The 24,323-nt window shown below is 40.2% G+C and overlaps 1 protein-coding gene across 1 annotated transcript in view; it reads left to right on the top strand.

Moving 5' to 3' along the window:
* egfra (epidermal growth factor receptor a (erythroblastic leukemia viral (v-erb-b) oncogene homolog, avian)) overlaps positions 1 to 23,546 on the top strand; it is a 40,203-nt gene extending 16,657 nt beyond the window's left edge. Inside the window, exons 2-28 of the mRNA XM_070844367.1 lie at positions 3,499 to 3,650; positions 4,480 to 4,666; positions 4,801 to 4,932; positions 5,070 to 5,138; positions 5,710 to 5,828; positions 6,211 to 6,352; positions 6,878 to 6,994; positions 7,632 to 7,758; positions 7,871 to 7,944; positions 8,029 to 8,116; positions 8,269 to 8,468; positions 8,642 to 8,774; positions 9,221 to 9,311; positions 9,947 to 10,104; positions 11,011 to 11,049; positions 11,197 to 11,341; positions 11,496 to 11,618; positions 12,533 to 12,631; positions 13,810 to 13,995; positions 14,593 to 14,748; positions 16,235 to 16,310; positions 17,103 to 17,249; positions 17,419 to 17,516; positions 17,598 to 17,765; positions 19,619 to 19,666; positions 19,810 to 19,903; positions 21,117 to 23,546. Of these exons, the coding sequence (XP_070700468.1) occupies positions 3,499 to 3,650; positions 4,480 to 4,666; positions 4,801 to 4,932; positions 5,070 to 5,138; positions 5,710 to 5,828; positions 6,211 to 6,352; positions 6,878 to 6,994; positions 7,632 to 7,758; positions 7,871 to 7,944; positions 8,029 to 8,116; positions 8,269 to 8,468; positions 8,642 to 8,774; positions 9,221 to 9,311; positions 9,947 to 10,104; positions 11,011 to 11,049; positions 11,197 to 11,341; positions 11,496 to 11,618; positions 12,533 to 12,631; positions 13,810 to 13,995; positions 14,593 to 14,748; positions 16,235 to 16,310; positions 17,103 to 17,249; positions 17,419 to 17,516; positions 17,598 to 17,765; positions 19,619 to 19,666; positions 19,810 to 19,903; positions 21,117 to 21,460 (3,512 nt within the window). The 3' untranslated portion in view covers positions 21,461 to 23,546. The remainder of the gene's footprint in view (positions 1 to 3,498; positions 3,651 to 4,479; positions 4,667 to 4,800; positions 4,933 to 5,069; positions 5,139 to 5,709; positions 5,829 to 6,210; positions 6,353 to 6,877; positions 6,995 to 7,631; positions 7,759 to 7,870; positions 7,945 to 8,028; positions 8,117 to 8,268; positions 8,469 to 8,641; positions 8,775 to 9,220; positions 9,312 to 9,946; positions 10,105 to 11,010; positions 11,050 to 11,196; positions 11,342 to 11,495; positions 11,619 to 12,532; positions 12,632 to 13,809; positions 13,996 to 14,592; positions 14,749 to 16,234; positions 16,311 to 17,102; positions 17,250 to 17,418; positions 17,517 to 17,597; positions 17,766 to 19,618; positions 19,667 to 19,809; positions 19,904 to 21,116) is intronic.
* The last annotated feature ends 777 nt before the right edge of the window (positions 23,547 to 24,323 follow it).

Genomic DNA, 24,323 nt, shown 5'->3' with positions numbered 1-24,323 from the left:
AATTTTCAATTTGAGTCTGGTGTTTGAGTGGGGACCTGAATAATGAGCTAATTATCTCACATAAAAAGTGTAGGCAGTTTCTTTTTCTATAGTCGCCCAGATCCTATAGCCTCAAGAAACAAATATCCACCACACACCCTTGACTTCCAACACTAGTCCCCAAGTAAACATCAAAAGAGCGATATGCAACCGCACATTGCAACAAGCTTAGATGACTAATGATCGGGTTTGTCAAGTCTTTTGTCTAGCTCTGACTGGGTGCTGATCAGTACAGCACAAGCCAGGGAATATTATGTACTCGTCACAGTGTTTCACAGTCACACACATACTAGCGCACTCACTCACCCACCCACCCACCCACCCACCCCCCCCCCCCCACACACACACACACACACACACACACACACACACACACACGCATTCACACACACAGACATGCATACAGTACTTAAGCAGAGATATACCAGACCTGCCACTCCTTCCTCCTTGAGTTACCTCTATTTTGTGACGACAATACAGCTGGAGGAAGTGAAGTAATCAGTAATTAGTCTTGTCACAGTATCAGTTACGTCACTGCAGGCCCAACCTTTGCATTTAAACAGACTGCCGACAGCAAGATGTGTTTTTATTATGTTGGATGAGTCAAAATTGAATCAGCTTCTATGGAAAAATAGGGGTTCCCAGTCATTTCCAGCCTGTATAATCTTTCCCACACCTAGCTGTTGTCTGTCTCGACAGGTAGAAAGGTTGTTTACAACTTTAAGCCACCTTTAAGACACATCTGTCTCAGAAACTGTATAAAAAAAGTCATTTTCATTTGTATTGTTAGAGGAAAATAAAAGTCTAGGTAGAACTATGAATCTTTTAATTCTAACTTCGATGTAGCTACAGCCTGACCTTGTTTCTTTCTCATGAGTTGCAGCTTGATGAGGAAGTCAGTTTATGGGCATGTAATATCAGGTCATTTACCACCTGCAATGGAGTTATGAAATCAACAAACGGAGAGGAGACTATTTACAGTGGCTATACTGCTGCTTGCTTGAGCAATCAGCAGTCACTATTTTTCTTTCCTTGGTGGAGGAAATGTTTTGAACCTTTAGTCACCTGCCTCTTGCAGCCATTTCTTCTCATCATAAATATTAACAAAACAGAACATTCAAACAGGAAGCAGACTGTTTGTATGCAGCTTGGAAATATACATATATACACTGTATATGTTAAAACAACAAACTAATTAACTATAATCAGCATCCCTATTAGCTAACTGTCGTTTGGGATGTCCAAATCAGGTTGATTAATATTTACAGCTGCACAGTCATGACAACCTTTTTGTTTATTACAGTTTGGTTTTTCAGTCTGAGTAATAATTAGGGGGCTAATTACATCTCACATGGCTCCTCTAATTAAAACGGTCAGCTTGCTTTTGCTAGTCTGCTTCTGTTGCCTGGGCGTTAGGCTGCTGGACTGCAGGGTTCATGTCAGGGAGATCCCTCAGGGACAAACTAATGAGGAGGAAGAAGAAGAGGGAGGGCGGGAGACAGCTGTTTATGCCTAATTCTCACTGATTGGGTGCCCCATCGCCGTTGGTTTGTGTGAATTGAAAGCAACAACATGAATAAAATGCACAGTGGATGAAGAAAAGTACCTAATATTGGCTTTAGACAGTGGTTTAACTGAGCTGAGATGATATTCTCTTTTTCCTCAACTTGGTGCATCAGAAAAGCCTCAGCACCATTGAATTAAATTAACTTGTGTACAGTGTTGTGAGGTGTGTCTTAGAATTTCTTAGGCTTTCTTCAAGTCAAGAGCAGACAAGTTGTGGAATGTGACCCAAGAGACATTACACCAGCACCATAATAAACAAGAGGAAGAATCCCCTGTTTTTTCTGAACCTATTGCTCAAGTTATCCCATAAATTAAGACTTAAAAGACAAAAATCTATTATAAGCTTATTATGTGTGCGTGTGTGTGTATTAGAGGGGTAGCACTGTGTTAAATACAGTTGACTCTTTCCTCATTGCCAGTCAGAACCTGTCTGACCAGCTTAGGTGAAGACGACCTACTCTCTTAACACACACATTCTTCCTTACAAACTACATTAATCTGTAAAATGGAAGGAGTTTCTGTCTGCCTGTCTGTCTGTCTGTCTGTCTGTCAGTCTGTATAGATTCATCTGATAGACTTCACATCTGGCGGGTGTGTTTTCTGATCAAGCAGTTTGTTCATTCTAGGTACGTTTTGATTTGACACTGCTCCAGTTAAAATAGTAATCTAGATTTTTATTTATATAAATGTCTGCTAAGTCACGACCTATGGCAGAATGAGGTAACACATCGTGACCGAGCCTATGGTTCTCTGATGAAAGTCTTGCATTTGCAGCATTACTAGAAAATTACAAGTGGGTGTCAGTGGGGACATTCCTGGGAAAACGTTAAGCAGCACACAGTTAGTGAGATGTTATCACCCAAACACCTACCAGAGAGTTGAGTTGAAGCTGCAGCTACAAACTCACTCTCATAATACCCCCATGTCTTCTCTGTCTCACTCAGTACTGTGTGAAGTGGCATACTGTTTTTTCCAGTCACCGTTAGGAGTAAACTGCCAACTGACTGACGTCGCACAGGCATCGCTGATGTCTGTTGGAAGTGAGGTCCAAAAACAAACCTGCAATTACCGCTAATAAAACAGATCTTCGACATTATAACTTTAAGAAAAAGCCTTTTGTGTCTTCTGCACTTATCAGTAATACTGCCCTCCTTATCCAAACACTTTATTGCCTAACACCACATTGGCTACATTATCAGCCCACAACTGTAGTCATGTGAATCTCTCTATCAATGTCTTTGTTGTCACTGGAACTGAAAACTCGAGGAAGTGCATGGATCAGCATTTGATTTAAGCCCCAAGTTGTTATTTAGTCATGTCAAGAACTTGCCCTAAAATCAGATGTGCTTAAACTAGCTGAAGTTATTGAGATCACTATTAATTATGAGATTTAGAGAACTTAAGTTCCCCCAAGTAGCGCACTCACAAATCTCATGGAATCTGTGACACACCAAATCTCTCTTCTCTGAAATGACACAGCGGGCCTGGAGATGCTGGTCGCAGTGGTTGTTTTAACTAGCCTGCATAGCAGTGGAAAGATTCAGGTCTTTGCCAGTAATGTATAAATACAGCCAGCTCGCTTTGAGTCGTGAGCCAGAATTCGCTTCGTTGCTGAGATTTGATTCCTATTGTAGATACAACCCAGATTGGCTATTTTCATGTGAAAACTGGCCAAGTTATGACTGCGCAGACCAAATTCACAAACAGAGACACACACAGAAAGTCCTAATTTGAGCCAGCGTGTTACATAAGAAGCGAATGTTTCTAACTGATAGCACTGTGGGCCTTGGATAAAAGTCTCTGTGACATTGCAGATGATTTACAACCAGTTCACATCTTGTGTCATTCAAATAGATCTTTAAAATCCTTCTGTTTTTTTGTCTTTCTCTGCAGTATGCCAAAGCATCACCAACCGTTTAAACCTTCTGGGTTCCAAAGAGGACCACTATCTGAATATGGTGAAGACCTACAGCAACTGTACTGTGGTTCTGGATAACCTGGAGGTCACCTATATGGAGGAGATGCATGACCTGTCCTTTCTCAGGGTAAAGACTGCACTCAGTTTGCAGTGGAGGCAAAACTTGCACATAATAGATTTGTTTCACCTGGTCTGAAAAAAAAAAATCTATCACTTCAGTACAGATAATTAAAACCAGTGGAGAGTGAGTCCGGTGGTGACAGACGATTCAGAGTGTTTATGACGCTCTGGTTAGAGCTTTTCTTGAACCCAGCTGTAACGACAAGATTGTGAACACTCTGCAGATGTCACGAGGGACCACACACACTCACATGCAAGCTTGCAAACACAAACACAGAATAGCATGCAGTAGTTGTGGAGGGGGCATAGCTCCCTCACTTTTCAAATTCCTGTTTTTTCTCCCTCAATTTTACATTTTCAACAAATGTCTCTAAATACTGTCCACTCAGTGTCCAGTTGTCATTATCCAGACAAGAAGTTTTCTTCAATTGTTATTAAGCACTCCTGCAATTAATTAATGCTATGACCTCCCGCACATATTTTTGGGAATTAACAGAATTTGGAACATCAATCGAAAGATAAGGTAGTAAAGGACAGTGGTCTATTCAGTAAAGAAATAAAAACATTACCTTTCAATGTGTTTCAGCAATTTTGGAGTCCGACAGTAAAATCAAAAGACCATCTATTAATGGAGCTAGATATGATTTCTAGTAGGGCTAATGCATGATATTTTGTTATACCACTATTATTATGGAATAATAATAATGAAAAGAAGAAGAAGAAGAATGCTGGAAATAGCATTCACATATGTTTCATTTTTATTTTTTCTATCACTCGGAGAACCCCCATCTTTTAGCTACTTCAGTTTACACCTTTGTCATTTTTTTCTGTCGCAGTCCATTGAAGAAGTGAGCGGCTATGTCCTGATTGCCCTCAACACAGCATCCAGGATTCCTCTGGACAACCTACGCATCATTCGAGGCCATTCGCTCTATGAAGGAGGGTTTGCCCTTGCTGTGCTTGCCAATTATGACAAAGCTACAGGTCAGGGCACCAATGAGCTTCTCCTGACCAGCCTGACAGGTCAGTCCACCTCTCCATCGATCTAACGTTTTCAGTTTTCTGTGAAAGGAAACTGAATCTCTGTAAAAACAAGGATGTGTTATAAAACGAAATGTGTAGATCTATCAAATTCACATAGCAGTTTTCTTTTGCAGAAATTCTTAAAGGAGGTGTAAAGTTTGCGACCAACCAGCTATGCAATGTGGAAACAATACAGTGGTATGATATTGTCAATGCTGACAGCGAAGTCAAGATGGAGCTCCCAATGGCCAGCAACAATCCGCTTTGTAAGTAATGCATGTCACAGTAGAAGGCTAAGACTGCAATGCAATTCATTACATTTACTGATTTGTGTATTGTTAAAGAATTTCAAGGGTGTGATGGAAATTTTTTTAAAGTGTTTATTTCTTGTCTGCTTTTACAGGTCAAAGATGTGACTCGAGCTGCTTCAATGGTTCATGCTGGGCACCGGGACCTCAAAACTGCCAGACCTGTGAGCTGTCTTTTTTTTTTCTATTAGAGTGTATCATGAAAAAAGCAAGTATTTAAGCTGTATTAAAGCTATTAAAGCTAAGTCCTCATTCTTTAAATTCACATATGTTAGTACTGTACGTATAGTGAGGTGAAATACACTGCCATGTTTTGAGATAGTTCACAACCTCTACTCTACCATACTCATACACTGTACTCTCTCTTTATGGTCATATCACAGCATGATAAGATAAGCTTTTATTGATTCCCAGGGGGGAAATTCAGGTGTTGCAGCAGAAATAAGCACACATAAGTAGAGGGGCAAAGCTGGCTGGTCAGAGCGATTGGCATAGTCTGTGGTCTCCATTACTTTTGTACAGTCTGATGGCAGTATGCACAAATGAGCACCTGAACTTCTCATTTTTGACATTTTCACTACATGCCAACAGCAGCAAAGCGAACGTGCCATTGTTTTTGCCTTAATCTGAATATGCAAAATGTTTTGATTTACTGCTTTAATATGGCCATAAAAATAAATAGAAAAATACTTACTACAGGTCATTCCACTGACTTTATCCTGTTCTTGCTTCCAGTAACACAGCTGAACTGTGCACAGCAGTGCTCTAAGAGATGCAAAGGACCTTCACCAAGCGACTGTTGTAATGAGCATTGTGCTGCGGGCTGCACAGGACCGCGGCCCACCGACTGTCTGGTGAGAGAAAGAGACCGGGGGGACAATAGTATAGTAGAGATATGATCAAGGAGTTGGGAGGAGACACACTTAAACAACACAACACTGAACGTTTCATACTTCTGCAATAAATCTGGATGAGAAGCCTCTAACAAAACAAAGCCCTCACTCATCAGCATCTGTTTTCATGATCAGAAGTATTGTTATTGGTTTCAGTACCAATGAGACATAAGTGCTGATTAAATCTTTCATTTGGCAGTGCCTCGAGTATCAGCGTCTGCGCTCCCTCTCTGTGCAGCTCTGAGGAATAAGTCAAGGCTGCGATAGAGGAATGCAGTGTTATCATTAGTGTGGGGCTCTGTTATGGTCCCAGTGTACTGGATGACTGTTGTTTGTGCTGCAGGCCTGTCGGGACTTCCAGGACGACGGGGTGTGTAAGGACTCCTGCCCAGGCCTCATGCGCTACGACCCCAACCTGCACCAGCTGGTACCCAACCCACATGGAAAGTACAACTTCGGGGCCACCTGTGTCAAGAGCTGCCCACGTAAGAACAGATAGAGAAACAGAGAACTTATTCTCATTTTTTGGTATTTTTAACTAAGCTTATTGCTTAACGTTTCACCTTCCTAGACACAGATGTATTTATTACCATAAATAAAGCTGTTGTCTTGACAGTTAAAGTAAATAAGATAAAACTTCACTGGCCAATAGGAAACACATCATGTATGATTATGAGCTTTTTCACATTGTGGTATGCTGAACATGTGCCCAGGTTGTCCTTCAGGCTTGTTAGACATTCAGTGGTTACAGTTAGTCTCAGTTTAATCATAAACTGTATAAACACGGAGAGAAAATGATTGAGTTTCAGGGTGTGTTAATACAACACTGTTCTCTCTCAGTTTAACTTCCACCCGACTGGCCCACAGCAATATTATCTACCTATAGTCATACAGATAATATAACTTATATAAGTTATTAATGCTTAAAAATATGATATTCAACCTGTGAATGTTGTGTAGAATAGCAGCTTATTATGAAATAACCAGCTTGTATTTTGCAATCATTTCAGATAACTATGTTGTTACTGATCATGGAGCGTGTGTGCGGACGTGTAGTGGTAACACATATGAGGTGGATGAGGGACGAGTCAGGAAGTGCGCCAAGTGTGACGGTCTGTGTCCAAAAGGTAGGTTAAGCTATCACTGTGCAACCTGGGGACATATTTCTTACTCTGGTACACATTATAGTTTGCAGTGGAGGAGCAAAACTAAGTACAATAAAGTACCGTAGCTTTATTCAATAGTACTGAAGTGCTTCCATTTTACGCTATCCAAGCTTTAGCTTATTTACTTTTTTATGTTTTGGGAAATGCGCTTATTCACTTTTATTGAGTAGCGTTACAGACAGCATGATTATGTGTACAACATTAGTTTTAGTACAGATCAAAGAAACAAATATAACATGTTAATTAGTGATCTTCAGATTCATGCTAAGCTAGGAGAAAATTCTGAAATATGATATTTGTTGTAAATGTATTGACTAATAATGCATCACCAGTTATTACTATATATTCTAATATACCACTCTACGGTAGCATACTGCTAGCCCAATAGGTACTTTTACCATGTACATTTTGTTGATTGTAATGAATACTTTTTTTTTATCTTTTGCTGAAGTGACGGGTTTGAATACTTCAGTACTTTTAACACAGTTTGCTTTCTCTAAACTATTCAGTTAGGTTGAGCTTAATACCAAAATGTGAGTACGGTCAAGTGCCTTTCAGTTGTTTCTATACTTAAATTTGTTTTCTTAATTTTTTACAGTGTGTAATGGACTTGGAACAGGGGAACTGACTGACACCCTGTCTATCAATGCAACCAACATTGACTCCTTTAAAAATTGCACAAAGATCAACGGTAACATTGCTATCATCCACACATCGATTCATGGGTAAGTGAAGGACATTGTTAATGTTAACATTAACATTATAGCCTTCCTGCCTGTCTATATCAACTGCATGTTTACTAATGGTAGCTAACATGTATGTTTTTATTATTTATAGGGATGCATATACCAAAACACCAAAGATGGAGCCTTCCCAGCTTGATGTGTTTAAGACCGTTAAAGAAATTACTGGTAAGAATGCCTAAGTCCTGAGTAATGCATGACACACTATGCACGTTAAAGAGTTTCGCAATTAACAATCATTTGTTGCTTCAGGATACTTGTGGATTCAAACGTGGCCAGATAGCATGAGCTCACTCAGTCCTTTCGAGAATCTGGAGATCATTCGAGGACGAACTAAACGGTATGTTCCTTGTAAAGACCCACCCCCCGTCGATTCACAACCACTGGATCACAAGAAATGAATTTGTTTTTTGAGAGCTGAGTTGTATTTAAGGCTGTCCATAAAATCGTTCCTTTTTTTCCTTCCTGTTCCACCTGTATTCTTCTTTGCAGCGGTAGCCGCAGTGTGGTTATGACTCAGCTCGGAATCCACTACCTGGGCCTGCGCTCCCTCAAAGAAATCAGCGACGGAGACGTGGTCATCATTAAGAACAAGAACCTGTGCTACACCAACAAAAGCCACTGGAAGGGGCTCTTCAAGTCAGAAAGCCAAAGTGCTACCATAGATGAAAATCCTACCGCTGCCACATGTGGTGAATTGAATTTTGGTTTCCTCACTAAAATTAAATCACATCTTTAGTTGTTTGGTTGTGTGACTTCTGATTACGTAATGCATGAGCCAGATTTGATTAATGCAATCTAATTTCAAAATTGGATAATTATGCGGGAAAGATCTCTTCTTGAGATTGTATGTTTTTGTTTTCAGCTCTGAGGAACAACACTTGTGACAGGAAGTGCACCGTGGACGGCTGCTGGGGCCCCGGCCCGGACATGTGTTTCTCCTGCCGTGACTACAGCCGTGATGGGAGTTGTGTTGATTCGTGCAACATCCTGGAGGGGTAAGGGAGGAATCTGGGTTTTAATGCCTTTTAAGCTCTGAAATGCAGTGTTCCTTTTTTTAGACAAACAAACAGTCTAAACATCAGATCTGTGTGCTATAAAGTTAACTCCTTCAAAGTCTATTTTCATACCACAAGCATTTCCAGACTATGACATTAGTTAGTTTGTTAGGGGATTTGTTACTGAAGCAATTCTAAGACCAAATACGATCAAGGTATTTTGAAGTTAAACCTCCAGTAGATATAAGACAAACATTGTAGCTGAAATGGCTCATTCACTCACATCTGTTTATCCTTGCAGATCTCTGTCAAACATTGAATCTGGACATGCTTACAGTTTAACTTATGCCCTCAAAAAAGGGATCAAGAATTTCACTTTACATGTAACTATTTGAAATGAGTTACACCAGCAGTGAGAGTCTTTCGGCTTTGTTTTGTTTTTGCAGAGAGCCACGTGAGACAACAGTGAATAAGACCTGCGTGGAGTGTCACCCCGAGTGTCAACGCATTAATGGGACTGCCACCTGCAGCGCGCCTGTATGTGTGTCATAACAACTGAAGTATTATTACAAGCATCCTTAAAAAAGACAAAAGACTTTAACCATTGCAGAACAGCTTTATGAACATTATTTATCAACATAAAATATTGATAAATGTCATGTTTTTATGAATCAAAGAGCACCACAAATTAGCAATTATGCAGCTCGAAATCCGTCAGGGTTAGCGCTACCAACTTCTCCATCAACAGCAGCTTTAATAGACCATAATGCTGTGCAACCACAAGACAAGATGAGTTTAGGTGCGGTTGCTCCTTTTATCTCCTTTTATACTGTCATCTCCAATCTTTGACTGAAAACAGCAAGTTCGAGCCCCTTTTCAGGGTTGTGATGTCACTTGTTTTAACGAAAATATAAGTCAGACAGATTCAGAGACAGCATTACATTGCAGCTCTTGATTGCAATAAGTGCAGCATTATACTGATCTAAAAACTAAAGCACCTAACATTTGTGGGTAGGTTTTCATTGCCAAACATTTGCATCTTAATGAGGACGATAGATGCAGGTTGCTTTGAGAAATTATTACAATGAGACAGTGCCATTTACATAATATTTACTACTCCTCTCAAGAGAGGTGTAAACATCATGAATCTGTTTTTTTTTTTTCACTTCCAGGGTTCTGGAAACTGTACTAAGTGTGCCAACTTCCAAGATGGGCTGTTCTGCGTGCCTCGATGTCCCCAAGGCGTGCCAGCGGAGGACGACACGCTGATGTGGAAATACGCAGACCAGATGAAAGTGTGCCAGTTATGCCACAAAAACTGCACCCAAGGGTAAGAGCATTGTTTAGCCAACCGCAGAACTGGCACTTCATTTTTTTCTGTGTTGCAAACATTTGTCTGTCGTAATGTTGAAGGGTCAGCTGCTGCTCTGTTGGCACAGAGAGGTTGGCTTTTAACATGAGGCAATTTTCTCTGAGATTAATGATGCAATCAGACAATTTTAGGAGGGATGTTGTCGACTAAGATTAAAGGAAAATACCAGTGATTTTGTATGTTTCACATATATCTCACATTACTTTTGCTCTTTTTCCAAAGCACGCAATCACTTTTCAGATGTCTGAATGCTTTTGGTTTCCATTAATTCCAGTGTTCAGTGGATAGAGGTCTGCACTGCACTATATAACAGAACAAAATTAACTTAGACAGAAATGAAAGCAGACCTATTGTTCACGTTGATGGAGGCTGTCTGATATATGGATGAGTGAGGAGGGAAGTGTTCTAGGGATCCCAGAATGTCCTGTGTTGATGGGCTTTTGTGACTGACTCATGCAGCTTTTTATGAATTAAAATATGAAGTATTTCCACGACACGTGTGTATTACTAGTTTACCGTGTTACTAGCAGTACATTGTTGGACTACATAGAACTAACTAGACCCCAATGGGCCCCAGTGATTGATGCATCCATTTAAAGCATTTAGCCTTGTGATGCTTTTATTGGCAGAACTCAGCTTCTCATAATTTTTTTTCACTCACACAAGGGAGTTTTTCGTGAAGTGACAGAGTGATTGTTTTTTGTTTTGTTTTGTTTTTTATGATGGACACTGATTGCAAAGCATTTCCTCGATTGTTTAGCTTCGCAGGGAAATAGCGGACAAATGCTGACCTGGTGACTTTGCAGTGTGAAAGCACAGTGATGATATAGTTACATCAGATTCTTTGCATTGATTTGTTTACAGGTGCGTTGGGCCTGGTCTCCAAGGCTGCCAGGGTAAAAGGTGAGTAAATAACATTGATCATTGGTGCACACTGACTTATACTTATACCTAAGTTTGGCACTCTGATCTCTCTCCTCGTTTATTAGATTTGTGAATGTGCACTGTTTTCCATCTGCATTCTTAAATCTGCACCCTCCTGTCTTTCAGCCCTTCGGGTCTGTCCATGATTGCGGCTGGTGTAGTTGGCGGGCTGCTGGCCGTCCTCGTTGCGGGCCTGTCTGTCTTTGTGTTGCTACGCCGACGCCACATCAAGAGGAAGAGAACCATGCGCAGACTTCTCCAAGAGAGAGAGGTAAGATGAGTCAACACGTTTGAAGGGAGACATCAAAACATCAAAATGTTGAGAGGAGTTGTTTTTGAAGATTTAGTCGAGGGGTTAATTTACAGAGATGCATGTTGTGCTGTTTGTGAAACAGTATGTTAGATATTCAGTCTTTCTTCCCCAGTTGGTTGAACCTTTGACTCCAAGTGGAGAGGCACCAAACCAGGCTCTGCTGCGGATCCTGAAGGAACCTGAATTTAAGAAAATCAAAGTGCTGGGATCAGGAGCTTTTGGTACAGTGTACAAGGTAATAACATGCTTGAGTGTTTTGTCTCAAAACACCTTGTTGTCAAAGTTCCACTGCAGCACTGAGCTTTATTGAAGCTGGAGCTCAGGAGTACTGTATGTGCCAAGTCTTCATAACCAACACCCGGGAGTGTTTTCACTCATCGACATCTGTTGTCAATTTTTCAATTAAAAGACGCATTTTTAACTTGCCAGATCATGCATGAGTGACTCCACTCTCGTTTTTAGTGGTGTGTGTGTATACTTGAATTAATGTCATTGTGGGGATATATGTGTACACAGTGACATTGTAGGGACTTACCTTCCATATGGGGACTAAAGGTCAGACTCAGACATGAGGGTTGCCTTTAGGTTAAGGTTAGAGTAAATCCTCAGAGAGAGAAAGTAAGTCAACACAATGTTCTTACTTAGCACAAAAAGTGTGTGTGTGTGTGTGTGTGTGTGTGTGTGTGTGTGCTCGTGGTCTTGAATTTCTATCTTTGTGTCAGTTTTAGTTTTAAACCTTGAGAGAACTTTTTGGAAAGTAAGGACGTATTTTATATTTTGAAACATATTGGTGGGTTACTTATAGCGTAGACTAGCTTAGTCTTATAGCTGTTAAGGTTGGAGTCAGGTTTAAGTTATAGTTAAGTTTTGTTTGTGGTGAAATAAGGATTGACATCTATAGAAATGCCTGAAAATTAGATTTAAGCACAATACTTGATTACTACAGTATTTAGTTATTTCCCACCAGATGGTTTAGTAGTTATTAAGGGTCATCACAAGTAGAAGGCAGGGGTCGCACTCATGCAGTGCATACAGTACGTGTCAGCTATTGTAATTGCACTGTCTAGCATTTTTATGTATGTACATGTGTTCATTTGATGATTCAGTTGTAATGAAAGGATGTAAAATGGCAAACTTGTGTCAATACAGGGCCTGTGGGTTCCAGAGGGAGAGGATGTGAAGATCCCAGTGGCCATCAAGGTTTTGAGAGAGGCCACATCACCCAAAGCAAACAAAGAGATCTTGGACGTAGGTTTCCTGATTTATGTGGTACATTTTTGGACTCAGAGTCAGAACCAAAAAAGCCATTCATTTAAAATGTCATTTCCCAAACTATGTCAGTAAAGTTTATGCTGCTGGTGGGAAATGACAGTGGACATATCAAAGCCAAAAACGTTTTTCTAGTAATCATCACAATATTTTGACAAGGTTAAAAAGTCTCAGAAGTACCTCAATGTGTTGCACAAAGTGAGTGACAATTATGCTTCCCAGATCTCAACTTAACTGTAATGTGTCCTGTAATTCATATCACATGTAACTTTATTTGAAACTAATGAGTACTTATTGTACTTGTAATGGAGAACTTGTCATGTTTCTACGCGGTGGCCCTCTTACTGGGTTGCTGTAGGAAATGGGATCAATTCATTGGAGGGCTGTGTGTGGGCGTTGGTGTGTAATCCAAGGCTGAGGTGTTCTGGAAAGGAATGCAGTCTTGTAGCCACACTGAGAAAGCAGCCAGTTCAAAATGCACTGTCAGCAGCGACTGAATGTGCATCCTGTGATCATGTGATTTTGCGATTGTCATTGTACATCTGAAAGTTGTGGTGAACCTACACACCCTCTGAACTTACCAACTTAAGGTCAGAGGCCTGCATTTTAAATGTGTTTTGAAGCCTCTTACCCATTAGAATTACAGAGATCTTAATAATCAAGTGGTTATTTACTGACTTTTGATAGAAGCCATGTAGAAAACATTTGGGGTACAATTAATCAACTCATGACAGGAAAGCTCGGTTTGAAGTGCTGTTTGCACACTTCTCCTCATAGGAAGCCTGTTCTTGGTGGCCATTATCCCCATGTTGTTTCCCAAGTCACTTTTCTGTTATGACGACTCAGAGTTTCCACTCTCACTTGAGCCACGTAAAATATGCTTTGCTGGGCATGACTGCTGCTAAGAGACGCATCATCCAACACTGGTATTTTTAAGCTAAAATAAGGATAAATATGGAAACTTGTACCAATATCGGCTCAGTGGAAAATGTAATAGGCTGTGTTAATCAAACAGATTATCCATTTTTTTTGTTTGCCACTTAAATCCATCAATGTGATACTTTTTGCTGTTTGTGTCACCTGACTGCACCCCAAATAACAGTAAAATACTGAATGACAAAAAACTTTTTTTTCGAATGTATACATGTGTGCTGCAGGAGGCTTATGTGATGGCCAGTGTGGAGCATCCCCATGTCTGTCGTCTGCTTGGCATCTGCCTGACTTCCACAGTTCAGCTCGTCACCCAGCTGATGCCCTACGGCTGCCTGCTGGACTATGTCAAAGAGAACAAGGACAACATTGGCTCCCAGCACCTGCTCAACTGGTGTGTGCAGATAGCCAAGGTAAGAGAGAAACATTGTTCGAGCATCAAGTTTCGTAGTAGGGTCTGTTGCATGCATGGGGCTATAGTTGCTTTACACACCTACTGTAGGTCTTAAATAACAATACTGTTTATCCTCTGTCTATGTGAGTTATGTGTTATCATACACAGGCTAGTTGAAACGCACATCTTTAAGCATAGATGCAGCTGATTCACGTGCTTCTCAGCTCAAGGATAGCAAATTTACAAAGGACAAAAGGGACTGGAGCACACCGATTCATTCACAGCCTTCAATTGTGCAAACAGACTAATGTTTCAACAATACTGTGTCTTCATCAGAGTCAAAATTATTTGATTTTGACTTCAGTCATCAAGTTGTTTTCTTTTCCAACTGCTAGATAGAACAGTATATTCTGCCAAATATTGCTGAATTATATGACCCATCAAGCAGTAAGAACAAGTCTAACAAGTCTGTTCAGCACTTTTAGATCTTTTATCATGTCTGATCAAGCAATGTTTCTGTGTCTTGACACATAGAATCCAGCCATATCAGACAGCTTGTGAAAAAGAGTGCTGTGCTTATGTAATAATTTGTACTGCACCGTTTGTTTGACAAAAGGGTATGAACTACCTGGAGGAGCGCCATCTGGTACATCGTGACTTGGCAGCAAGAAACGTCCTGGTGAAGGCTCCTCAACATGTCAAAATCACTGACTTTGGTCTGGCCAAACTCCTAAATGCAGATGAGAAAGAGTACCATGCCGATGGCGGAAAGGTTGGTTGGAGATTAAAGTAGTCTACAGGTTCAGTCTGACAGTCATAAACATAAAAAAACCTTAAATTAGTTTTGCGGTTTTACAGTCAGCGGCTGTTGTTGCACATAAATAAGCCTAAATATGATCATCATTCATTTTTACTGTTACAAATGGACTGCATGTTAGATGGATGACTTCCTGTAGATGAGTTGATTTGTTCCATGTCATGAAAGATGGCATTTTTGCTTTTATAGTTTTGCTCTAGATTGTATCTTTATGCAAGTGATGTAGTATAAATAGTGCTGTCAGTAAACTGAGTTCTAAGACAAATGACAAATCAGATAAGTTCCTTTTCTAGCAATGTTTCCTTGTGCAACTGAGAGCCCTATTTTCCTTACAGAATTGTGTACTTCTTTTCTCTACTTGTATCTACAGGATGCTCTATACACTTCTCCCTGTATTAGCCAGTAATGTAATTATGTTCACATACATGTGAACATACATTTCCAAGTATTTGTATTGCTTTGTTTTGGTCAAAAATCCTATTGTAGTAATAACATATAACATAGGGCAGCTGTGGCTCAGCGGTAGCGTGGGTTGTCCCTGGCTCCTCCAGCCTGCAAGTGTCACTGAGCCTCAAATTGCTCCCGAAGCACCTCTTTGGTGTGTGAACAGTCTCCTTGACACCAATTACATGTATGAATGAAGTGTGAATGGGTGAATGTGAATATAATGTTCAAGTGCTTCGAGTGTTCGAAAAGACTAGATGGGTGCTATACAAGTGCATTGTATTTACCATATATACTAATCTTTTTTTGTATGTATTACCTCATTATGTTATCAGAACTTCCCAACTTTCCTAGTTTAATTACTGTAATTACTACTTTAATTTCTTTCCAAACAGATGATATAATAGTTTTGACTCATAATGTAGTACAATACAGTTTACAGTATACAGAATACAGAAACAATACAGTTTCTGTCCAGAGATTTCATTGCCTGTCCTCAACAGAGAGAATGTGGGAAATCCTTTGAATTTCCTCTGGAACAAGGTGGACTGAATCTCAAAAATCTATGGTATTTAAATCTATGGTAAATGTGAGCAGGTTACTTGTTACCTCGTGATAAAATGGGGATTTTTCCCTGTGCAACTATTGCGATTCTGCACCACTAGGTGACAGTGCAGGTACATTACATGCTGTTTGTGATAAATACAGTAATGAACGTCAAGCTAATTGACGTTCACTTAAACCCTCTTTAGAAAACACCCCTGCAAACACAGGCATGTAAAATGTCACCAGCAAACATATCTCATAAAAGATATGGAGCACAGCACTGCATTCATAATAGGAAAATATCTTCTGTGCTAGTGGTCCAGTCAAACTGTACCAGATGTACTTAAAGGAACATTATAGTGGTGCATTTTCTCATGTTAAATGCAAAAGTACAGGTATACTGGAAGCTACTGCAATTTTTGGAAATGATTTACTATTTTTTGTTCCAAAGGTACCAATAAAATGGATGGCTCTTGAATCTATCCTGAACAGAACATACACACACCAGAGTGACGTGTGGAGTTATGGTAAGTCTTGTGCTCAGTGTTGTGAATACATGCTGTACCTTTAGCCCAGATTGTGCTTGGAGCCTCATGTAACTTCAGATATGTAAAACAGCTGGGCTGCTGTACTCCCCAGTTTTGCTGACAGTCTCAGTGGAGAAGTATTTATTCATTGCTTAATAAAATGGTTTAACAGCAAGTGAGCCAAAGAGAGGAAAGACATTTTGAAGATTCAGATAGGATGTTGTTTTTGGATCTAATAAGGCTTGTCAACATTTTAAAACACAAAATGAGAGGGGAGAACATCTTGCTAGCATCTGCGATTTTAGGACACTGGTAGCACACACCTACACACCAGCAATCTCGGATGAATATCGCGTCAGAGGAGATTGTTGCCATAGTCCTCATACACAGTTCTTCCACACACACATGCACACAGATACATACACACACATATAGAAAGCAAACACAGCACAGCTTTCTTAGGCAGGCCAGCTTCCAAATCTTTTTTTTCCCCGAGGGTTTGATCATGCCTTCCACTCAATATGGCAAAAGCATCAGAAAGCCCTGGCAGAAATGACAGGCTTCCTCTCCTCCTTTTGCTTTCTTCAGTCCCTGCAACACAGAGATGCATCCTGCTAACTCCCACTCCTTCAGACAGTGCCAATTTGTCAACATTTCTATTTTGATGCTGTGTGATATTTGAGAAGTTTACATCCTGTCATTCTCCTCCTTTTTGTTAGAAGCAACAAAAAAAAAAAAGTGAACGACAGCTCAGCAGACTAATGTATATACCAACTGTCCTCCTTTCTCTAGGTGTAACAGTTTGGGAGCTGATGACATTTGGGACCAAACCATATGATGGGATTCCAGCCAGTGAAATAGCGGGGGTCCTGGAGAAAGGGGAGCGACTGCCACAACCACCAATCTGTACCATAGACGTCTACATGATCATGGTGAAATGTAAGCTTGGTGGGAAACTGGATGAAACCCTCTGCTCTTCTTTTGAAGTGCATTTGAATCCACTAAATGTGCCACTGCACTGTTAGTTTGTCATCATTTCCCCACAGATAATGTTAAAATTTCCTCTTATCTTCCTGTCATATGATGATATTGGTTTATGTCTGTACAGGCTGGATGATTGATGCAGATAGCCGACCTCGTTTCCGGGAACTGATAGCTGAGTTTACAAAGATGGCTCGGGATCCCCCTCGTTATCTGGTCATTCAGGTATCATTTTCCCACATCCAACAGTCTTGAATCTTCGGTTTATTTGATGATGAATTGCTGACTGTTATGTTTCTTTTCCAGGGTGATGACCGCATGCACCTGCCGAGTCCCTCAGACACTAAATTGTACCGCAGCCTGATCAGCGGGGAGGACATGGAGGATGCTGTGGATGCAGACGAGTACCTGGTGCCACAGCATGGCTTCTTCAGCAGCCCGAGCACCTCCCACACCCCTCTGCTTCACTCCACGGTAAGCAATGCCATATAAAAACTACAATGAAAGGTTTTAGATAAGGTGTAGTCTGTCCATCTGCCTCGGCACACATTTTGGCAAAAGCTGAGAAAAAGAAAAACTCAAATTTGATTTCTTCAATATAGCTGCTGATATTTCAGAGTACTGTATTCACTATAGTGAATATACTGTATGTAACAGTTCTTCTGTAATAACAAATTAACCAACCTTACCCAGATTAGAAAATACTGGGCTGTAGTTGCATTCAAACTGTAACAGGTGTTGACCTTATCCACCACATTTACTTGTAATAATATAAAAGTTTTATACAAATCTGAAATCTATCTGAATACTATCATGTTATTTTATGTAGTGAACTTTCAGCCACAAAATAATGTCAATTGAAAAAAGTGAATCAGTGCATATAATGAAACACAGACACACACACTGCAGACTCACTTACCTTACCTTCTCTATTCAGTCAGTAAAAGGGGAATACCAGCTGCTTTGGAGGCAGGATAAAATTTCCCAGAAAAAGCAGCATTAAGAAACACTTTACCAACATGCAGTCAACCGTTTGATTAATTAATTGTGTTATTTTAACTGTGTTTTGCGAAATGGGATTTCTGCATAAATCATTATGCTGAGTCAGAATGGAAATATACACAGAGTCATTATTTGGCTTGTTGAAAGCAATCGGCTCTCATTAGAAGCAGCAGAGGAAGGACACTGACTGTAAAAGTGAATACAGGTGATCAGACAGTGAGCAGAGTTAAACTAATTTTCTTCACTTGATTTTAAGTGGCTGGTCGTACCTGGCCTGAACCCTGACGACCCCAGTTGCCCTCATTCTGTTTAACGGTCACCGCTGGGGCTTTTTCTCCTCTTCCTGACCCCTACCCACTCGTCCTCATCATCAGCCCATCTCCCACGTTTCCTCCCAGGTGCCCTTTGATTGATGAGAGCTGAATGAGGAGAACTCCTCTACCTCAGGTTCAGTGAAGGCCATGCGTAGGTCTGGCTGTTCTACCTGGGATCATTGCCGGCCACTGACAGCCTGGTTAGCTCATATGAGCTTTAAAGTTTGATTGCCTTTGCAGGCAGCCAGGCGAACTTTTTAAAATCTTTGTCCAACAAAAGCTCAGCATAAGTCTGCTTTTGTAATATCACTGCTGGGGCAAGGCCCACTATGGGTCGAGAAATTTTTTACAGATGGTCGCTCCTCCAGCATGTTTAATTTCCTTTGCTTGTTGAAAGTGATTGCATTGCCACAGCTGTCACACTCTTCTCATCATTTGCTCGGTTTCCATGGTTTTAACGCCGTCCACAGTCCTTTGACTCGAGATCCTGACAGACACAACAAAGCTTGTCAGATTGCCTGAATGAATATGAATTTGCTCAGTGGACGTTTATTTCGATCATAATCAGCTTGTACCGAGATGACAGTTAGGCTCCTCTGGTACCATACATCACATCACTATCACTGTTCAAAACGAACACATCGTCCCCTGAGAGGCTTTAAAATAAATCACAATGAGCAAAAGAATCACACTTTGCATTTAAAAAAAAATAATACACTATAAATAAAATAAGTAAGACAGAACCAATGATAACCTAAGTGAAAGATAACAAAAAGCGGATTTGCCTAAACCTGAAATTGAGCCCAGCAGACCAACTTTGTTTTGTGCAGTGCTCTGAAAATGCTTGTTTGGTTACATTTTAAACCTTTTGTCACTTAATGTCTGTTTTGTGGACAATAGAGTCATATTCAGATGTGTTATGGATCTATAAAATCCAATTTCCTGCTCTTCACTTGCTGTGGTGTCATCATGAAATGAAAAAGTAACTCAAATTTATTTCTATTTTTGCAGAGCCTAAATGGTAGCATTGGAACATGCCACGGCAGAAATGGCTTATTGGTGAGAGAAAATCAAACAAATCAAACTCATTTGCACATTGAAATTGCACATAAGTAAAATGACATTCCTCTTTGTGTTGAATTATTTGTATTACTTTTTGGCAGAGATGCCACAACCCTAAAAACCTCTGTCCTTTGTTGCAGAATGCATTCCCGAGCAGAGATGGGAGCATGGTTCTCCGATATATCCCTGACCCCACAGACAAAACGTTAAACGAGGCCTTCCAGCCGGCTCCAGGCAAGTATCCCTCAACTTCAAAACCGCTCGCTTTTTTATGTCATTCGAATGAATCTCAGAGTAGCTCTGGCCTTGTCCCTCTGTTTGATTCAAAAAGGAAGGGGGGCATCTAGTGGACAAGGTGTGTTTCTGTACTTGCATTGCTGCCCCAGCAAATGAAGAACATAAGCCGTTTACCGTTTGGTGTTGTTGTCCTTACAGTGGCTTTGACGTTCATGATTACTGTATTACCCACCCTCTTTATTACATTGCTTTAACACCATGCAAGTGCTTTTTTTGCCTTTATTAAAACTCTAGTATCAGTCAATAACGTCTTTAGCGCACATACTTCTAAATTCTCAATATCTTTTTCCTTTTCATTGCTTACTTAATATTTTTTGTAATCCTGTAGAAAATGTAGCTCATAAATCCAATGCTTTATGACAGTAAATCATTTCCTTGAATGCACCATTAGGGAAGATTTTTTTTTATTTTTTATTTTTTTTTTTTTTTAGAACAGCCCCTTCTCACATGATGATGATGGTTTACAGAATAAAGCAAATTAAATGCTTACTGTGACGGGCTGCTGTTTCAAGCTTGTAAATTGGTTTTTAATCTCCAACTACCACTAAATGGATAGTCTACGGATTTAGTATTACCCCTCCATAAAGTTTGGTGATTTGTGAAATACAGATTTATAAAAGATCGGTCAAAACCGATGTAGCAGAGATTAAGATATCTGGAATTTTTGGTCCTAGTGAGGGTGATGCTCCTCAAACATTGGATCCTACATGTCCCATTGTGCATTTGGATTTCATATTTTTGTTAGCCCATCCTCCTTCTTGCAAACATCCAAGTGCTTCAAGCTCAAATCCTTCAGTTTGTAACACAGACTTTTTGTCAAACACCCCATGCCACAGTAATAGGCTAGGCTAGGCTGGCACTGTAGGATAGTATTCCTTCTGACTAATAAACTGACCTTTATGTGTAAAATTAGTGGACTCCAAACACAGTGGCTGGCTGGAAGGTTGGAAATCAATTTGCTAGCGTAGGGATTTAAAATGAGAAGCAGTGCAGTGATGCAGTAATTTGTAGTTAATGGGCTAAAGCATGCAAAGCCACCATTGAGGTCTGTACAGTTGTATGAACAACCTGCTACGTTCTGATTTAGCTGTGTACACACTTTGTGAGAAACTTTCTGATGTCTCTGCTACTGTCATTGGCTTTTTTACAGACTACATGAACCAGAACGGAGTCTCAGATGTGATGAATCCCATCTACCAGCACCCTGGACCACCTCGCACCATCCTGCCCACCATCTCTTCAGACGACACAGAGACAGAGTACCTGAACTGCTTTAAAAACGTGAACAACCGGCCAGAGTACCTCAATGAGGTCCCATCACCCGCCATCCTCCCGCTCACCTCCAATGGCACGGTGTGCAGCGTTCAGAAATACCAGCCCCAGAATAGCATAGACAACCCTGATTACCAACAGGATTTCACTCCCACCTTCAAGACCCACACCAACGGACACATCCCCGCGGCGGAGAATGCAGAGTACCTGGGCCCAGACTGAGCACGTGCTGGATACAGACAAGAAATAAGAGACTGTTTCCTGTTCCATTAAGAAAGGGCATTGATGTCTTGGCTGGGAAAGCATAGTTAAGTGGTACCATCAATTATCATGTATGTTGTGTCCTGTCTTGCGGAGTCAGGTGACACTTTGTGCAGCTTTCCGTGTTGTTTGCATGCAGTCATACCTGCCACGCAAAAACCCCTTTCATTCCGAAGAGTTTTTTCTTGCCACCAAACTACAATTGACTTTCTCAATGGAAGCTGGGCTTGTAAATGACTCAGTTGACCTGAGAGATGCTGGACCAGATGCATACATGTTGTAACCCCTGTCAGAAAGTGAAAGTCTCTTCTGAGAGTCTCAGAAGTGGCTAAAAGTTGAGCACAAAATGCAGAACAGAAAGAACAGAATGCAAAGAACAGAAACTGGCAGCTCAACTCAAAACGCAACCTAAGGTACATGTGTTGTAGAATCACAAGTTAGAAACACAATGTGTCAACAGTATTGCTACGTCGGGATTTAAACGCATGGTGGTGCTTTCGCTTGGCGCAAATGTGAAGCCTCAGAACATCAATCTGAGGTGAAGACAAGATGATTAAAGGGAAATTTTAGGAGTAAAACGCTGGCTTGACTGTTGGGAGTCCTCAGAGGCTTGACGACACTCATCCTGAAAGATGAGTCAATGAGGAAACTAAATGTTGTAATGTATAGAATGTATAGTCAGTTTAAAGGGGAATAATGTTGTAATGTAACATTTGAATATGTTACCTTTATGTTTAAGACAGATCTGTATGTATTACAGATCTGTCTCTCTTACATTGAACAAGGAGAGTTTCCCGTGTCCCCTGATGTGTGATATCACACACACAACTATGTAGAGAATGTAATGGTAAATATAGCAAATGTGACTGTGGTCGTATTCACACTGCTGTGTTTTGCAGCGCTCCTGTAGCATATTTGTGTGAATCCGTAAAGTTAGCTAAACTCGGAGCTTTATATCAGTTTGCCGTTAGTTTGTGTACCCAGGAAGCATTTTGTGGCCCTTTCACTGATGACGTCCCACTGACAGAATCTTTTCTAACACTGACTGCACTCACAGCTTATCAAGTTTTTACTGATCAACACGAAGCCATGGCCGCAAAAAGAAAAAAACAGCAGAGGGGTTCAAACCACCAGTTTTCACTATTTTTATGTTGTTGTTTTTTTTCCACTTGTTTGAAAAATGTAGGTTGAACTGTCATGTGACTCACTTTTAGATTGAAAGTAATGTTTCCCAGTAAACATGGGTAGTTTTATTTGAATGGCTCTCTGTCAAGTCAGAAACCAAGAATGTTTCCAATGTTTGGGGTCTGTTCTATCTATGTTGATACCTAGAGTTTCCTTAAGTGATTTTTCTTTTCCAACAAAAGTGTAGACCGTTGTTTCACACAGGGTGTTCACACCACATCTGAATCTGCTCCTAGCTTTAAAGTCTTGTAGTCTTGCAAGAGCATAACTTTGCAAATATTATTCCTAGTTTTAAAGGAATATACTATTGTAGCAACCTGTAAGCCTACTTTTGCAGATTTTACACAGGTACATGTACAGAAAACAGCAACGATGCTGTAATATACCCCGACATAATCACCTATAATTTATACTCAGTACACGGTTTTGTCACATCATACGTGAATATGCACTTATTCCTGAATTATGATTATTTCATTCAAAAGTGAACATGAATAAATCTTTTTTCTATGGAAAGACATTGTTTGTCTTTTTCCTTACAGCTTTAACGAGTTAAAGGTGAGATGCAGAAAGGACTGAGAGCTGAAGGATTCACTCATCTACTCGTTTGTTTGTTTTTTTTATCTTCGTGCCCGCAGCAATTCAAGACACTACTTGATGAAGTGCCGTCAGCAGATGATCGGCATCCACCCATGATGCTTTGCTGTTTCGATAAAAGCAATCCAACTTCTAAAACTCCAAATGCTTTATAGTTGCAGTATGTCAGTGTGGGCACCGTTGCGTAACTTGAAACCACCACTGACGAGATAAAAGGAGCTTGATTGAGCGTTAGAGAACAAAACCTCATTGAATGCAATGTAATGTACACAGAATAAAACAATGGTGTTTTATTTTCAACAGATCAAAGCTCTGCATGTTGTGTATTCTCCTGATTCTGCCCTTTCATTGCTGATTATACTGTTTAACCCTTAACTGAGGAGCTGAATACTGAACTTATGTTCAATGGCCCTGTTCTAAACTAGGGGGAAATTGAGTTATTAGCAGTTTCTTAAACATAGGGGGCTGTCTGCTGTATTGAGTATATAAGAGTATAATTAAAGTGAAATTAAAACGTTACCCGAAGGGGAAAATTATAATATAACTCTTTAACAATTATGATAATCTGCAAGTTCAAACAAATGCCAACACAGCAGATTTTGACCAATTTCAAATTTTCAAACGGTCAAGTTAAAGATCGTTACATTAGGTGGCAAATATTTACTTTAGGGTTATGTTTGGTCTTTAGAGATGTTTGAGTTACAAACTGTTTAAGCATTCGGTGCTAATGTTAAAGTTAAGTATTATAACATTTAGATTAGATAGTTATTTAAGTCTAGATCAAAACTGCTTAAAAACTTGTGAAATCACAAATTTGTGAAATTAAAAAATCTTGTTACGTTTCGATCTGAAGCACCTGAAAAGTGTTTTTCCACGTTTTGTTTGACAACATTACAGCTAATCTGCTTCATCAGGACTGTTTGTGTGTGCCTTGATCAGATTTGATTGACACTTTCCCCAAACTTTATTTAGAGAAACAAAGCATTAACAATAATAGAAGCCAGGAGGACGTGTTCACATGAAAACATAAAGAAAAAAAGCA

The sequence above is a fragment of the Pempheris klunzingeri genome, chromosome 15 (assembly GCF_042242105.1).
Source record: "Pempheris klunzingeri isolate RE-2024b chromosome 15, fPemKlu1.hap1, whole genome shotgun sequence".
NCBI lineage: Eukaryota > Metazoa > Chordata > Actinopteri > Acropomatiformes > Pempheridae > Pempheris > Pempheris klunzingeri.
Note: the sequence above shows the minus strand (reverse complement) of the source record. Positions and strands in the feature narration are given on the sequence as shown.